Raw genomic sequence first — 18,285 nt, forward strand, 5'->3', positions numbered from 1 at the left:
ACAACATCCGAAGCAGACGCAAGGAGCAGTCACTAAAACTGTTGAGATTCCATCAGGGAGACGATTCATGAGAACGTAAATCAAGACCAAACAGCTACAGAAGGTGGAAGCTGCATTAAATATCAGGTTACAGGGAGCTCAACACTAACTAGAGGCCATGGAAGACAAGCTCGTCCCGAAGCCAGAGACATAGAGTACAGTTCGGGTTCTAAAACCATGGAACACAGAGGTATTCAGGACGTAGATTACAGAACTAGGTCAGACAGTCTCAGAAAACAACTATCATTAGTGGAGGGAATCAACATGCTACTCGATGGGCAGCAGGGTTTAGCGAGAGAGAAAACCAGGAGTGATGAAACCTGTATTATGCAACCAGTAGGTGGAACAGTTTCTAAAACATCTGATGGGCAAGAAAGTAACAGATTAACACAAGCCAAGAAAGATGAGAGATTTGAGATAACACCCCCTACTCAAACTAAAGATGTAAGCCTTTTGCTAGTTGGCTGCAAGGGCAATGGAAAGAGCAGCACAGGTAACACCATTATTGGGAACAATGTCTTTACTGTTTCTAGGAAAGGAGGAACTAAAAAGTATCAGAGAGAAGAAGTATGCTGCCGCCCACCATGGAACGAGAAGCTTGAAATAAAAGTTAGTGTGACAGATACACCAGGGGTGTCTGAACAGATGACAGAGTCAGAGTTCAAGGAACTGGAGAAAGCAGTGAAGAAGAGTCGAAAAGGTTTTGATGCCATAGTTTTGGTCTGGTCTAATATAATTACTTCTCTACAGGAAGACAAAGAAGACAATGTCTTCCAGTCCCTGCAACGCATGTTTGGCAATTCCTTCTGTAAACATCTTTTCATAGTTGTGACAGGAACCACACAAGATGGAGTGTCCGAATTTTGCAGTTACCTGCCAGAATCCCTAAAGGCTATCAAAGGCAAATGTCTTAATATCCTTGCCATTGACAACATGAACAAGAAAGTCAGTGAAGGCAGCATATGGGAACTCATTCATGATGCAATAAACCACAGTACGAAGTATGGAAGATACACCAAAGAACATCTGTCTAAGGAATGCCAACTCCCACCAGGCGATGAGCTGAGGATAGCACTGATAGGAATGACAGGAGCTGGGAAAAGCAGCACAGCGAACACCATCGTGGGAGAGCAAAAGTTTGAAGCAGCCTGCACAGCTTCCTCAGAAACAGGAAGATGTTCTTATGGAAAAAGAGAGAAAGATGACCGAGAGGTATCTGTTGTGGATACACCAGGGGTGTGGGATACACAGGCTAGTATGGGGGAAGTCAGTGAAGAGATCGCCAGAATAACAACAATCTTCTCAGCTGGTCTCCATGCACTTCTACTAGTAATAAAAGCTGGCAGATTCACGGAACAAGACGTCAAAGTAGTACAGATTCTTAAAGAGATATTTGGTGATAACTTTATGAAGTATGTTGTAATAGTGATCACTTGCAAGGATGTGATTGTTCATGATCAGAAGTTCAATGGTGATATTACCAAGTACATCCAAACAGTACCGGAGACATTTAAAACTCTGTTAAAAGAATGCAAAGGTCGATATGTTGCCATCGACAACCAAACGAAAGACGAAACAGTTAACAGAATGCAGCTCAAAGAACTGTTCACTTTGGTAGATAGAATGGTTAGAAGCAATGGTGGGGTTCCCTTTAGGAATAGCATCTTTCAAGAGGGCCAAAAGGAGAAGGACAAAATCAAAGAAGAGATAATGATGGAGCTTCAAGAAGAGCATATTTTGCCACAGACCCATGAAGAAGTTGATGAGAGATACAGGGATGAAATCATACAATATTCAGTTAAAAAAAAGATTCGCATATTCGAAAGTATGGCAGCTGTAGACACATGTCAACTTAAAAAAAAAATCAATGTTCACACAGGTGCTGCAATTGCACCACCACAGCACCAAACCCAGCCCCATCATTCCCCCGCAGCCGCTGCGGCAGAGCGTGCCTGTCTCGCATCAGCCTCACCAGGAACCAGCGAGCATGCTCCAGATGTGGGCTACCTCCCTGAAAATCTTCAGCGAAGTACAGCCAAGAAAGAAAGACATGAACCTTCATGCACGGCAACTACAGGGCCAGTACCTGTACCTCCTAGCAGTGGAACTGCAGTGCCAGTACCTGTACCTCCTAGCAGTGGAACTGCAGTGCCAGTACCTGTACCTACAAGCACTACAACTACAGTGCCAGTACCTGTACCTACAAGCACTACAACTACAGTGCCAGTACCTGTACCTACAAGCACTACAATTACAGTGCCAGTACCTGTACCTACAAGCACTACAACTACAGTGCCAGTACCTGTACCTCCTAGCACTACAACTAAAGTGCCAGTAACTTTACCTCCTAGCGCTACAACTACAACTACAGGGCCAGTACAAGTACCTACAAGCACTACAACTACAGTGCCAGTAGATGTACCTCCTAGCACCGCACATACAACTACAGGGCCAGTGCATGAACCCTCTAGCAGGACACTTGGACACAGGACAAGTTTAGTTCCGGGCTCTGCAACTTCGGTGCATGTAAACGCAGGATATGTACCTTCCAGCACTGAAACTAAAGCGCCAGTAAATGAACCCTCTGAAAGTGATAGTGACGACGAACAATCCCCATTTGTACCCCCAGGACTATCGCCTGAGGCAGAGAAGCATGTGGAGGAGTTGGCAAGAAAGCGGGCAACGACCCGCTCATATGAACATTCCCCTCTGTACAAAAGAATCTGGAACAGAATAAAAGACGCTTTTGCGAGACTGAAATTTTGGCGAGAATGAAAGTGCAGCATAAGATAAGCACCGAAATTATTCAAGCGAGAGATGGAAAATGTTGCCACAAGGACTGATTAGAACACTGTTACTTTAGCCTGCTCCCAATGAGAAGTACTTCTTGATTTGAAGTAGTTACGGACGTCTGCGACACAAAGTGCTACAAAACCTATAAATATTCATGTACATGAAAATTACACGAGTAACAAATGAAGAGAAAGAAAATGACAACATCATGACAGACTCAGAATATTCTGTATAACAGTTTCAGCAATTGTGATGTTTTTGTCTGACTCAACAAAAGCTGGACGTCCTATGAAAGGTTGTTTTTTAATATAGACACACAAGGGTGACATATTGAATACTATTTCTAATTTGATACTTCATGTAAAGTAAAGTGCAATTTGACTGGGTCTAACATAATCATGACAACAGCTAGCGCCTCCTGGCGGTAGAGGACATATGATCAAGAGAAGCAGCCAAGACTCACTTGTAAGCCTGAGCTTTGAATAGAGCTGTGTCAGCAGATTTCTAGCAAATGTATTTCATCTGAAAAGAAAAGATAAAGCCGTAAAATCGAATAATTCTTATTTTTCTCGTCTTCGAAAAAAGTAAAGTGATACAATTATTGATGTTGGTGTGGCAAGTATGTAAATAGAACAGTATTTACGGAGACAAAGTGACTGCACTGTAAGTAGCTTTTGATAATATATGTCATATGTCTTAAGAAATGAAAGAAAGAACAACATGTACATTTGTATAATATACTACGACAAGACTGTACTGCAGCCTGTATGTGAAAACCCCACTAAGTGTGAGATGCCGAGGCACACTTGAATACTCATAGGTGCTGAAATATTTTAAATGTTAGTTTTTTTCTGAAGGAAAATAATAGTTACAAATATTTTATCTTTGAAAATGGATCGTATGAACAGTACTCTCAATGTAACACATTTCTCTTCATTCACCTCCACTGCCCAATATATCATGTAAAGCACATACAGATTAGAGTGTGTGTGTGTGTGTGTGTGTGTGTGTGTGTGTGTGTGTGTGTGTGTGTTTGTGTTTGTGAGTGGACTCTAGTGTTAATCTTATAACTCGAGAAGATGTAAATGTATCCTAATGATATTTACTAGGTGTGAAGCCGTCGGGAAAAGTAAGTTCGATAATGGCCCCCTAGCGGCTTTCTAAGGTACGAACGATCAGTTTTGATATGATTTTGAATTTGCCCTCTCAACGGTTGTTTGCCTTGAGACTACAAACTTTGGTTCCTTACATACAACCTGTTGAAGTCACAATCCTCGACTACCAGTTACCTGTATTTTGATAGCATATTCAATATTTGACAGCAAAGATGAGCTGCTTATAGATATTTTTACACTCAGCAGATGTAACAACTGTAATCTTAAAATTCTATCAAAAAGGTGTAAAAATGGAGAGAAAACCACCTGTTACAATGTCTTTGTGTAAACCATGTCAAGGTGAGAGATTTATGGCAGTTAACATCCAAATTTTGCTACAAAAATCCATTAACCAGTGAGTTCAAACGCGTGGCCCGAGTAAAGTCCACATGAAGCATGCGTCACCCCTTCCATAATTTGAGCACCAAACATCAAATACGGATCAAATGATTGACACTTGACCACACTATGTTGTACACAACCGGCGATCTGGATTGGCTGCCCGTACCTTCCATGGCAACACTGAACAATACTGGCCACATCTCCCAGTCTGGCAGCTGTGCTCCACCCAGACTAGACTGTCAACTAAAGCGCTGCCGAACTCCTGAGCAGTCGAACAGTCTTTTCAACTTTGGTGAGTCATTTTTTGAAAACGTTTACATGATCGTGCTATACTTTTCTCTGACATAATCGGAAAATGACATATAACATTAAATTTAGTTTTTAAGTTGTTTTAAAATTCCCATCATTGCTTGTCACTGGGGGTTGTGTGGCGTAACTGCAGGGTGTTTGTTCCAGAACCCAGCGGTCCCTGGGTTCGTATCCTGTTATGCTACCGATGTTGTGCCCATGGGAAAGACACTTTTAGTTTTACAAGGTCTTCCTCACTCCGAATAGGTGTAGAATGGGTAATTGACTTTGGCTTGGGAGGTAAAAGGCGGTGGAATAAGACGGTTGGGCCCCGCCCCCAATACCGTGTCCCGGACACAGTTGATAACAACCCACTACCCCTTTGGCCTTGAAGAAGGCCATGGGACTACCTTTACATTTACCATTGCTGGACATTTGTGCCAATGTTTATTTCCACCCCTACTTTTGCCTTACTGTCACATATAATATACGTACTTTAGAAACGGTAGGGCAAGATTTCTCACTAGCTTCTCACATTTGGTATGTGGCGAAAACCAAGGGGGCGTGTATCGTTCATGTGAGCATACATGTACGTGTACTTTGGTACCGCTGACGTGTCCTGGGCAATCAGAAAACTAGGCAACGTGCAACCTCTGCTGCAATGCCAATCAAAACACATCAATCTTGTCATTATGCATTGCATAACCCCACAAGAGGGTTTTATTGTATAAAAGACCATCTTTTTATGTATAAACAATCGACCTACTTTGATCACAGATTAACAAGGAAATGAATAACCCCCTACCCCACTTATACAGACATTTGCGTGAGCATGATGGGCACGAAGTAGACCTAAGAATGTGTTCCTATGGGATAACTACTTGGTCGAATTTGGGCTTGAAGTAGGAAGAGAAAAGTTGCAAATCCATCCACAATTGTTCAACCGCACATTACACCCAAACTTCCCCATATTCACTGCCAAAAAGAAAATAGTTTTCCTTCTAACATCACAAAAGGTGGGATCTTTCGTCTTCCACTGTCTTCGAAAAAGGACTCGAACCCAATAGACTAGAGTAGACACTTGTGATATTGTTTTTACACTGTTTGTATCTTTTATGTTACCTGCAATTAGCCCACGGGCAAGAAACGTTATATACTGTTTTGAAGATAGGACATAGATTAATGACCATCGCTCCATTGCTCTTAAGACACTGTATATGTTGGCAAACAAGTATACGGAAATACACTTCAACAACGAGCTTTAAAATCACCAGATGATTTCATAGCAACGCCCCTGATGAAGTTTGCGACGTAATATATTACACCTAGCTGAGATTTACCAAGAGGGCAGTCGGGGGAGGGTGTTAGTGCATGCTTTGGGGATTCTCGAAGGAATAGTATCCGGTGCATCTGTCTGTCCGTCTGTGTTTCTAGATATCTGTGGTCAGCAAAACTGTAGAACGGCTGGATGGATTTCATGTGTTTATTTGCTGTGCTTATTTTTTCTTTGACAGACTGTGTGTCGATTCTCTGAGACTCCCCACTGAACGAGTTTTTGGACACATCATCGATACCTGCAATGCCAGGTAAGTTTACATACTTCATGATAATGATACCCAGGGTATAATTCTGCTGGGTACCATATGATTAAAAACAGTTAATTTAAAGAGAATTCGATGCAGCATCAGTAATCCGAATATACATATACACTACAGATATCCAGGTGTTAGAATTAAGATATTAAGCCAAATGGTGAGAGTTGAGTTTAGGTACTGCAATGATATTTTAGCTTATTAAAGGGACCATCTATTTCTTTATAGGCTATAGTTTATCTACTATCCTTAAGCGTTGAGGCATTCATTACTTGTGTTCTGGTGCTAACAGTTGCTAGTTTTTTTGTAAATAGTGTTCACTGTTGCTTTCAGAGTCTCAAAGCTTTTTTTTTTGAAAATAAGTTATAAATGACTGTGATTGCAATCTATGTTGGATGTGTAAGGGTCTGTTGAAATCTCAGCTTCTCAGTATCCTTTTAGCAATTGTAGCATATTGCACATGTGTATACTGGATACCCCTACCTTACCTCCCTTTGGCATAATGCCAAAAATCAATGGAGATGTTGGAAACTCATACATGGGCAGCTCATATTTACATAACCGGTCGCATGGACATGGCATAACAAACGTGTCATTTGTTTTCTAAGCTAATCATCTAGAGCTGTAATAAATGCTTGTGAGTATTAAGGTTTTGGTGTCAAAATATAGAACGCATTTGCAACATATTCCTCCTTAAACAATGGATTTGGTTTCGCTTTAAGTGTTATATCAACATGCAAGTCTTGTTCTCTTTTCTTTGTATTTGGGAGATGACAACAAGGGTGGTTACATGGGTGGGTTTCAAGTAAAAAGTTTTTCTTTTAGTCCAATTTTATTCATGAGCCATGTAGGGTGTATGGATTCTTGTAACGACACAGGTGTAATATTTATCTTTTCTTCAATCTCTGAAGGAATGGCAAAAGGGGTCTGAAGAACAACGCCATCATGAGGGGGACGTGGACAACACAGCAGGCATAGGGGACCTTCCTACCTTCATCTTCCCAACACGTCAACCTCAAGCAACGAGTAGGGAAGCTACAGCATTCTGGACATATCATATTAGAAGACTTATATGCTATCAATGTAACTTTTTTTAAAGGGTCACTGGTCATACATTTAACAGTGTACAAAGGATTTAGTGTTTAGATCATATTTCATTAGTGCAAGGAGGTTGAAATTAGTGCTTGTCAATTGATACTACCCTATCAGTCAGCATGGAGGAACAAAGATCACCAACGTCACCAGATTCTCAGGCTGAAAATGTTGAGGTCAAAGCAGAGAAAGGAACACGTAATGATGAAGAGTCTGGGAAGGGTGAAGGACCTGCAAAGGGGGAGGAGCCTGGGAAGGAGAAAGAATCTGGGAAGCAGAGAGAACCTAGACAGGACAGTCATCGATGGAGAAAGAATCTGGGGAGCAGAGAGAACCTAGACAGGAGGGACAGTCATCGATGGAGAAAGAATCTAGGGAGCAGAGAGAACCTAGACAGGAGGGACAGTCATCGATGGAGAAAGAATCTAGGGAGCAGAGAGAACCTAGACAGGAGGGACAGTCATCGATGGAGAAAGAATCTGGGGAGCAGAGAGAACCTAGACAGGAGGGACAGTCATCGATGGAGAAAGAATCTAGGGAGCAGAGAGAACCTAGACAGGAGGGACAGTCATCGATGGAGAAAGAATCTGGGGAGCAGAGAGAACCTAGACAGGAGGGACAGTCATCGATGGAGAAAGAATCTGGGGAGCAGAGAGAACCTAGACAGGAGGGACAGTCATCGATGGAGAAAGAATCTAGGGAGCAGAGAGAACCTAGACAGGAGGGACAGTCATCGATGGAGAAAGAATCTGGGAAGGAGAAAAAATTTCGGAGAGGGGAGCAAAGAAGTACGCACATCAGGGCTCTTAATTTCTGTAGAATAGAGCTAGTAGAAAGTATCCACTATTTACTTGAGCCCATTCTGGATCAGATGATCCAAGATGATGTTATTGCTGATGAGGTTTGCAGGAACATAAGATCAATGAAATCACCTCACGAACAAGGACGCAAGCTTTTAGAATATCTAAGCACTGGGTCGCGTCGCGCGTATGTTTCATTCAAAAGAGGCCTGCAAAGGGTAAAGCTTCCACATATTGTTGACATGCTGGAGGAGGCTGAAAAGCTCCCAGCACAAAGTCCAATTGACCAACCTGCTGTGAAACGAGAACCAATCACCACAGTATCTCAGGCCTCAGAATTAACAGATCCTGATACAAGCGAAATTCCACTGCAGAGACAGGGGTCAGTTACTAACATTAGCTATCACATAAATAAAGCCATTATTCAAAATGTTCAAGACCTGTCTGGTTTACCAGCAGGAGGGAGTTTGGCAACTTTGACCCCCAAAGCCAACCATGGAGGAAACCATAGGAGAGCTCCTCCTGATGTCGCAGAGGACAGAGCAATTGGATACATCCCAGGCTCTAAAACCAGTGAAAACGCAGATTGTCAAACTGAAGAGCATAGAGGTTCCCTTAGACCAGATAGTGCTAGATGTGGAAGAACCGACACGGGCACCAATGGATCAGAAAGTGTTCCAGCTAATATACCCATGAAAGACGAAGCCTGCATGATGCAGGCAGTGGATGGAGCAGCTTCTCAAACAGCTGAGCAAGGAACAAACAGGCCACCACAAGGAAATGTAGCGCAGGGTGTCATGACATCTCGGATAACAGCTCCAACAGCAACAGAACATGTAAACCTCTTGTTAGTTGGCTGCAAAGATAATGGAAAGAGCAGCACTGCTAACACTATTCTCGGGAAGGACATCTTTGCTGTTTCTTCCTGGGAAGGTGGGACAGAGAAGCATCAAACAGATGAAATAAGCGTCGGTGCACCACCATGGCCATGGGATAAGGGCCCAGAGATAAAAGTTAGTGTGACAGATACACCAGGAGTGTCTAGAGAGATGACAGAGTCAGAGTTCAAGGAACTAGAGGCAGCAGTGAAAGAGAGCCAAGAAGGATTTGATGCGATCGTTCTGATGTGGTCAACTAACACTTTTAGGAACGAAGAAGAAGAAGAGAATGTCTTCAAGTCCCTGCATCGCATGTTTGGCAATTCCTTGTACAACCATTTGGTCATCATCGTGACTGGTGTCAGACAGAATGTTATCCCAAAATACTGTAAACGTCTTCCAGAATCCCTGAGGTACATAAAAGAAAAGTGTCATACTATTCTTGGCATTGACAACAATAGAAAGGAAGAAAACGGAGAAAGAATATGGGAGCTTATCCGAAGCTCACAACAAATTAGCCGCAAATGGGGAAGGTACAAGGAGGAGCATCTGTCGAAAGAGTGCCAGGCCCTACCTCTGGGTGATGAGCTGAGGATAGCGCTGGTTGGAGTGACTGGAGCAGGAAAAAGCAGCACGGCGAACACCATCGTGGGAGAGAAAAAGTTCAAAGCATCATCGGGAGCCTCCTCAAAGACCAAAGGATGTTCTTATGAGAAAAGGAAGAAAGGTGATCGGGAGATAGCTGTTGTGGACACACCTGGGGTCTGGGATACGCATGATAGTATGGGGGACATATGTGAAGAGATTTCCAGAATAACAACTATCTTCTCAGCTGGCCTCCATGCACTCCTACTTGTGGTCTCTGTTGGCAGATTTACAGAACAAGACGTGAAGGTAGTAGAGATTCTTAAAGAGATATTTGGTGAAGCATTCATGAAATATGTCGTGATTGTGCTGACTAATAAGGATAAGATTGTTAATGATAAGGAGTTCAAAGGTGATGTTACCAAGTTTATCCAGACAGTGCCACAGACATTGCAAAATCTGCTAAAAGAATGCAATGGTCGATATGTTGCCTTCGACAACAAAGCCAAAGACGAAACAGTAAAAAGAGTGCAGCTCACAGAATTGGTCCAATTGCTAGATGAGGTTGTTAGAAGCAATGGTGGGGTTCCCTTTAGAGATATCACATTTCACGAGGGCCAACATGAAAAAGACAAAATCATAGAGGAGATAATGACGCGGCGTCAAGAAGTTCCTATTCCCCCTCGCACCCATGGTGAAGTAGATGAAGGGTTCGGAACGAAGATCAGCAAGGGAATCAGACATAGAGTTGAGAAGTTCGCTCACAGGATGATAGACGCACATTACCTTGAAAAAAGGCCCAATGTACCTATCAGACCTGTAGTTTCACCATCAGCACACGCACCTTCAACCTCTGCAACTGCAGTGCATGTGCACGTAGCTCCCAGTACTGTAACTATAGTGCCAGTGCCTGAACCTCATGTCACTACAAATACAATGCCAGTAGATGTACCTCCTAGCACTACGTATACAACTACAGTTCCAGTACACGAACCCTCCAGCACTATAAATGCCGTTCCAGCCCCTGTACCTCCTAGCACTGCTAGTTCGGTGCATGTACATGTACATCTATTTCTGTAATCTTTATCCAGGGTGGTCCAAGCTCAGTGCTCTTGCACTGCTTTTCAGTGGAGCCCTGCGTGTTACATAAAAAGAAATTAAACATATTCATCACAAACATAGGCAAACATAAATAGACAACAATAGTAATGAAACTGATGCAAACAATAATACTAATCATAACAATAGATGCTGCTAGTGATGATGATATCAATACAAATGATGAATGAAAATAATGGTACGAAACTAAAGAAAACAATAATAATAGTAACAAAAATAAATACTATCAAGTTGTCAGTTTCATTGAGTGGTCTTTACAGATGGTGGAAGACTGTTCCATGCAGTAATACCTCTATAAGAGAACTTGCGCTTCCCACATTCTAACCGTACAAGGGGTAGTTTGAGGCATAGGTTCTGACTGTGTCGGGTGGGGTAGCTGTGAGAGTCAGAAGTCCTATGAAAACTATTGATGTAATCAGGAAGTTCATTGTTAACTGCCTTGTACATTGATTGTAGCAGGTGCAAGTTTCTCCTGGATGTTAAGGTTTTCCAGCCCAAGGCAGATAGCTCATCAACGCCAACATGATGGGTGTATTTTAAACCAAGAATAAGCCTAGCTGCCCGGTTCTGGAGTTTTTGTAGTCTATCGGATAGACATTTACCACAATTACCCCAAATCACATCGCAATAGTCCATTTTAGGCAAAACCATGGCGTTGAATAACATAACAAGAGTGCGCTGTGGTAGACAAGGAATTAGGCGCCGTAAGACTCCCAGTCTTGACGAGACTGCATTACATAACTTGTCAATATGGACTTCCCATGTTAAGCAAGGATCAAGCCAAACGCCCAGATACTTAAAGCTAGTGACAACTTCCAAACTGGTGCCAGAAAGAGTGGTTGACAGTTGCTCTGTACTTGACTGCAGCCTACGCGCTGTGCCGAAGAGCATTGCTTTACATTTAGTAACATTGAGTGTCAATTTATTTGTGTGTAACCATGTTTCGATATTACGAAGGTCGGCATTCAGACAAGTATTCACATCCCTCACTGTTTTAGATGCATAGAAAAGTGCAGTATCATCAGCATACAACACAACCTGTCCGTGTGATATATAATCAGGCAAATCATTAATGTACAGTATAAACAAGAGTGGCCCGAGAACCGAGCCTTGGGGGACACCAACAGTGACTTCAAGAAAGTCACTCTGGACTCCATTTACGACAGTAGTCTGGTATCGGCTTGTCAGATAAGAACAAAACCATGTCAGTTCCTTATCTTGTACCCCATACATTCTTAGCTTGAGTAGGAGGATCTTATGGCATACCGTATCAAAAGCTTTCTTGAGATCAAGAAAGATTGCTCCGGTAACAAGACCCTTCTCCATATTTTCAATGATGGAGTCAGTAACATGAACCAGGGTTGTAGTGGTTGAGTGTGCGGGCCTAAAACCAGACTGAAAACTGTTCAGTATTTTGTGGTCCTTACAGTAAGTGTATACTTGTGTATGTATGGCTTTCTCAAAAATTTTCATAAAGGTTGGCAGGACTGAAATTGGTCTGTAGTTGCTACAACTGGTTTTGTCCCCGTCTTTGAACAGAGGTGTAACCTTGGCTCTCTTCCAGTCCTTTGGAACTTCGCCTGTAGTTAGGGATAAGTTGTAAATGTGAGTGAGAGGTCCTGCTATGATTGGGGCAGCATGTCGGATGAGCCTACTGCTCACTCCATCCAGACCAGTGCTTTTTCCCAAAGGAATGCTCATGAGCTGCTTGTATGTGAACTCAGTGGAGATGTTTGTGAATTTAAAAGAAAACTGTGCGGGTCCTAAGACTGCTCTGTACGCACCAGTGAACGCTGCAGCAAGTTTAGAGCCAATTGAAGTAAAGTAAGTATTAAATTTGTTTGCAATACTTTTTTGTTGTTGTTTGGGGACATTAACAGGTTGTTTGGCTTGACTCGGTAAGAGTGTTTTTAAAGTGGCCCAGAGACTTTTACTGTCTTTCCCTTTAGTCTCTATTTCGTTACAGTAGTACTGTTTTTTCAAATACCGTGCCATATTGTTACACTTATTTCGTAATTTCTTAGCTGTTTCCCACATAGATGTTAGTTTTGTCTTTTTAGCTTTATCGAAGTAGAAGTCCCTTTCATGGGCCATGGCTAGGTATTCTTGTGTTATCCATGGTGGCTCATGGCCTCGGATACGTACAGATACCCACGGGGCATGATCGTCGCAAACATTGGTGAGCAAAGTCTGAAAGCAACTCAACGCATCATCAACATTTGAACAGTTATCAACTTTAGACCAGGGAACATTGCGAAGATCTTCCTGAAAAGCTGATTCATCAAACCGCCTGTAGGATCTCACTGTTGCCGTCCTAGGGTTGCCCGGGGGTCGTTTGGCTTTCCGTACAGCGTAGGTGAAGCAGTGATCGCTCAGCCCAGTAGAACACACGCCAGATTCTGTCACCTTTTCAGGGGAAGTTGTTATGATGATGTCGATACATGTGGACGAAGTCTCAGTCACACGTGTCGGTTCGTCTATGAGCTGTTTTGCTTGAAAGGTGCTACAAATCTTATCAATTTTCTTACAGGCTCCTTTTGTAAGTACATCACAGTTTAGGTCACCAAGTAAGAAAACCTCATCAGAAATAGCAGTGGCGGTGGTCATGGCTGTCTCTAGTGTTTCAAAAAACTGTGTTGTTGCATTTGGTGGGCGGTAGGCGGAGCCAATAACGATAGGCTTGCCGACAGTATGTTTAACTTCCACCCAAGCACTTTCAATATGCTTGGTGTACATCCCAGCACTACACCAGCTGAGCCAGTACAGGCACCTCCCAGCACTATAACTACAGTGGCAGTAAGCACTGCACCTGACAAGCCACTGAACGTACGCCCCAAACTATCACCTGAGGAAGAGAAGAATATTGAAGAGTTGGCAAGAAAGGAAGCAACAACACGTTCGTTTGAACATACCCCTCTGTACAAAAGAATCTGGAAGAAAGTAAAAGGTTTTTTTGGGAAGCTGAAATTTTGGTAAGGATAAAATAAGGCACCTACATTGTAGGAGAAAGAGATAGAAAATGTTGCAACGACAACTAATCAGAACACTGAAGCTTCATGATTTCTATCATTAGTCAGCTCTAAATGAGAAAGACTTCTTACATTGAAGTATTTACAACACGTTTACAACACGAAGTGCTACAACGTTTACAACACGAAGTGCTACAAAACCTATACCTGTTCAAGTACATAGAAAACTGATAACATACAGACACAAAACGTGTTCTACAACAATGCAAGCAAGCGTGATGTTTTTCTGACTCTGGAACGTCCTGTTAGTGTTACAGGCATTGTAACGTTAAAGTGGTGTAAATAGCAGTCAGTCTACAAAGAACGAGTTACTATCAAATGAGGGAATGTTTCAGCCTGAGTATACTGTAACTCTCTCTTCGGCTCCTGTCGCCTTGGCAGGCGGTCTGTACACCGTTTTGCCCCCCTCCCCCGTCTCGCGGCTTCCGGTAGGAACTAGTTACTAATAGCCTGACTAAATCGCGCTCCTGGCGGCCGGCCCTACAATTGCCTCCGCCCTAGAGAAGAGGGGATGATTAACCCCAGCCAGCGGGAGATTATATAAGCACAGGCTATAGTTACTAAGTACTCTGTGAATTAAAAGTTCAACATTGTATATTCAAAGTTATCGCGTAAATTGTTACAGAAGTGTTGATGAGGTTTTGTTGCAACTTGTCTGTATATTGTTAACTGAATAAGTCAATGAGACATTCAAAAGTTAGTCGAAGAATGCTGTAGTTTACAGTATCAAAACATGCTATATCTTGTGGTACCCTGGACGATACAGTTGAAAACGTTGTACATGTACATGTATTTTAATGACACATGGCCGAAACTACTCTAGTCTGTTATTCAATGAGCATCTTTATTTTTAGAATGGCAGATAGATAAAATTGAAGTATTGAATGGTGTTTCTAATTTGACTCTTCTTGTATCTGTATACTGTAATATTAGTTCTTACATAATCAGGACATCAGCGCCTTCTGGCGGGAGAGGATGGCGTGGCAATTAGTTAAGACTTATCACTGAGCAATGACATAGCTGTATTTTCAGATTTGTACAAAATATATTTCTTCTGTGAATAAAACATGCAGACGAATATTTCTTTATTTTCTCATCTTCGATAAAGAGCCATAGAACATACAATAATGGATGCTTCTGTGACAAGTATGTAACAGAACAATGTCTACCAATGCAAAGTGACACTGTGTGTAACTTTTAACAATGTCATATGTCTTGCGAAATTGAAGGAAGTATGATGTACTATGATAAGCCAGTACTAGTATATAATAACAGTAGTCCCAATACAAGACATTTTAAGTTATCTACACAATGAACTTAATGTTATCACGACATTGTTTATATATATAATAGATAAAAGCATACAGTACTGCGTGTAGAAGGGCTTGTGACCTTGCATGGGGAGTAGTGGAATTTATAGCATGCTGTGCTCAAGATAGGAGTCTTTAAGTTATACGATATATCGTAATCATATCACATATATTAACTCGTTATTTTGTGTGTATCATTATTAGATGAGTCCAATGTTGTGCGCTTTATCTTTGTCTGATTGTCATCACCTGCCGCAGTAGTGTTTACATTTGAACCCGAGACTTATCTTTATTCAAATAAAAGTATCTGAACCCTGCAGAAATGGTTGATCCATTAACCGTGGCATGTTTAGTGGGTGTATGAGAGCCTAGCTACAGCCTGTAAGCAGGAGTGGAGGTAACATTTTTCTGCACTCAAGTGGCAGTTTGGTCTTGTTGCTCTGGAACTTTTAAGTTCTTAAAAGAGTTAAAAGCATGATTTTTAGTCTTTACTCCCCCCCCTCTCTCTCTCTCTATATATATATATATCTTTTTTTGTAAAGTTCCCGTCTTCTTTTCTTTTCCTTATTTTCTTATTCCTGTTTTCCAGCCAAATCGAGAATTGAGCCATAACATCCGTTCACAGCACAAGAAACGCAGCTGCAATTTGAGGATAATATGACAGGTGGCACTGGTAGTCTCCACGCATTGAAAAGCCTTCCTTCATTCCTTCTATCTTTCCTTCCTTTGCTCCTGCTTTTGATCAAAACCAAAATTGTACAACGCGTAGAATAAAATCACCCGTTCAAAGTAGTATAAAAGCAGTTGTAATTTGAGGATAATACGATAGGTGGCATTGATAGTCTCCACGCATTGAAAGTCATTCGCAGAGTACAAAGTGACGTCCGTTGCGCTTTATAACGGACAGGGTCCCCTGCTCTGTCCACTGTCCAATATAACATACAAAGTGCATACAGGTTAGATTAGTACCTGGGGAATTGTCCTATTTCTATTGATAAATAAATAAATGGTTGCGGCGACCGACATCCCATTTCTGGCTTACAACAGTTGGGAAAACGATACGACTGATTCAGAAGTGCTGTTTTCTATTCCCAACGGACGTCGTCTGCAGAACGTTTGGATGACAAGCTGAAAGTACGAGTAAGTGTCAGGGGATGCACCGGTTGCTATGGTGGTATATGTCCCATTTATGTGTAGAATGGTAGATGGTTGATGTATAGATACAGATACAGTGTAATATAACCAGCTGCTGCCACACCGCGTGCCTGCGAAGCTGGACAGTGTATTGCACCGAAGGGCGGTAACATCGGCCATATCCATACAGATACAGATGGTTGTTATATAATCACCAGCATCTGATTGGAAATTAGTAAAGTCACCTATAATCGATCCAAGTCAAAATTTTCCGTGTGTGTGTGCGTGTGCGTGCGTGCGAGCCTGAAGCTGTGGATGGATCATATTGATGTATATATGCCTGGTGGGGTAGGAAAACAAAGGTCAAGTTCGATAACGGGCCCTCTAGTAGCGGCTTTCCTGTGGATCTTCCGGTTTTCAAGCTCTCGTGTTCTGAACATGCTATGGTCGTGATTTTTAGTGGTAGATAGCTATTTGGACAAAGAGTAAGTGATATAGGCTTTTGTTTCAGACTTCGAAATAGAATATTTCAATAAGGGTTGACGGATTGTCATGATTTTTAGTATTCTTTCGACATACAGCCCGTTCCTTGCCGTCTCATTACTGTATTTAGAACGACCTTCAACTTGCTACAAGTTATGAATTCATGAGATGATACAGTTCAATCTACTGAAAGGCACCACGCGAATGAACGCAGACAAGCATGGCTGAAAAATATATCGTGTTCCACAAAAGACGCTCATAGCGGTTGATTCCACGCACTAGAAGAGGATACAGCCGGACAGAAACAGATGGCGTCTTTAAATCTTTGTGGCCGGTACTTTATCAGGATTTTCTAAGAGAAATGGTTCTGTCCAAACCAGTAGGATACTTAGAGAAGCGGTACTCTATTATTACCAACCGTGCATTTCTTTACAAAACTTCATTAAAAGATGCAACCAATATCTACCGCCATGTACATACCGTAAAATTTACTGCTGTCCTATTCAGTCCTAATACTTCATGATGATTTTCTAAGAGAAATGTTCCTGTCCGAACCAGTAGGATAGTTAGAGAAGAAGTACTCTATTACCAGGCACGCATTTCTTTCCAAACATTCATTAAATGATGCAACCGATATCTACCGTTATGTACATATCGTAAAATTTATGACTATTCTATTCAGTCCTAATAGTTTATTAGGGAGAAATGGTTCTGTCCTAACCAGTAGGATGGTTACAGGAATGGTTACAGGAATGTACTCTATTATTACCAACTGCGTCTTTCTCTCCAAAACTTAAAGATGCGACTGATATCTACCGTCATGTACATATCGTAAAAATAGTTTTTCAACTAGTCTAAGATCTCTTTTACATATCAATTCACAGCTGGGATATGGAAACCCTCTTCAACAATATCTATTCAGTGCCACTGACGAAAATTCTATCTAGCAGTTTAAACATCTGATCATGACCGTTTCCAAAACCATATCCAGTTGCTAGATCAGTAACTACTTTTTTCGCGTATCTTATTACCTGGATGTCTAACCTACATTGACGTACATATCGTAAAATTTACTGCTGTCCTATTCAGTCCTAATACTTTATCAGGATTTTCTAAGAGAAATGGTTCTGTCCAAACCAGTAGGATAGTTAGAGAAGCAGTACTTTATTACCAACCGCGCATTTCTTTACAAAACTTCATTGAAAGATGCAACCGATATCTACCGTCATGTACATATCGTAAAATGTATAACTGCTCTATTTAGTCCTAATATTTTATCAGGATTTTCTGAAAGAAATGATGCTGTCCGAACCAGTGGCATAGTTAGAGAGGTGGTACTGTATTATTTCTAACAGCGCATTTCTTTACAAAACTTCATTTTAAAGATGCAACCGATATCTACCGTCAGGTACATATCGTAAAATCGTTCTTCAACTAGATCTCTTTTATATATCAATTCACAGCTAGGATATATAACCATCTCCAACAAGATCTCTTCAGTGTCTCTGACGAAACGTCTGACCATTTCCAAAACCATATCCAGTTGCTTGAGTAACTACTTTTTGGCGTATCTTATTACGTGGATGTCTAACCTACATCGACGTACATATCGTAAAATTTACGGCTGTTCTATTATTCAGCCCTAAT

General features: G+C 41.6%; 4 protein-coding genes and 1 long non-coding RNA gene across 5 annotated transcripts in view; all 5 read left to right on the forward strand.

Annotated features, from left to right (window-relative positions):
* Positions 1-646, forward strand: part of LOC118422315 (FK506-binding protein 5-like) — a 3,340-nt gene extending 2,694 nt beyond the window's left edge. Inside the window, exon 3 of the mRNA XM_035829834.1 lies at positions 573-646. Coding sequence (XP_035685727.1) covers positions 573-646 — 74 coding nt within the window. The remainder of the gene's footprint in view (positions 1-572) is intronic.
* A 265-nt stretch (positions 647-911) lies between these two features.
* LOC118422316 (GTPase IMAP family member 7-like) lies at positions 912-2,377 on the forward strand. The gene is made up of 2 exons (XM_035829835.1): positions 912-1,836; positions 1,919-2,377. Exons 1-2 carry the CDS (start codon positions 973-975, stop codon positions 2,375-2,377), a joined length of 1,323 nt encoding a protein of 440 aa, XP_035685728.1. The 5' UTR covers positions 912-972.
* Positions 2,378-4,505: 2,128 nt separating this feature from the next.
* On the forward strand, positions 4,506-7,586 carry LOC118422556. The gene is made up of 3 exons (XR_004831931.1): positions 4,506-4,620; positions 6,131-6,202; positions 7,120-7,586. It is a non-coding gene; the product is annotated as an uncharacterized LOC118422556 (long non-coding RNA).
* An 18-nt stretch (positions 7,587-7,604) lies between these two features.
* Positions 7,605-8,611, forward strand: LOC118422317 (high mobility group nucleosome-binding domain-containing protein 5-like). The gene is made up of 2 exons (XM_035829836.1): positions 7,605-8,482; positions 8,560-8,611. The coding sequence occupies exons 1-2, from the start codon at positions 7,605-7,607 to the stop codon at positions 8,609-8,611; spliced, it is 930 nt and encodes a 309-aa protein (XP_035685729.1).
* Positions 8,612-8,775: 164 nt separating this feature from the next.
* Positions 8,776-10,969, forward strand: LOC118422319 (GTPase IMAP family member 8-like). Its single transcript, XM_035829837.1, has 2 exons — positions 8,776-10,367; positions 10,943-10,969. Exons 1-2 carry the CDS (start codon positions 8,793-8,795, stop codon positions 10,967-10,969), a joined length of 1,602 nt encoding a protein of 533 aa, XP_035685730.1. The 5' UTR covers positions 8,776-8,792.
* The last annotated feature ends 7,316 nt before the right edge of the window (positions 10,970-18,285 follow it).

The sequence above is a fragment of the Branchiostoma floridae genome, chromosome 9 (genome assembly GCF_000003815.2).
Source record: "Branchiostoma floridae strain S238N-H82 chromosome 9, Bfl_VNyyK, whole genome shotgun sequence".
Taxonomy (NCBI): Eukaryota; Metazoa; Chordata; class Leptocardii; order Amphioxiformes; family Branchiostomatidae; genus Branchiostoma; species Branchiostoma floridae.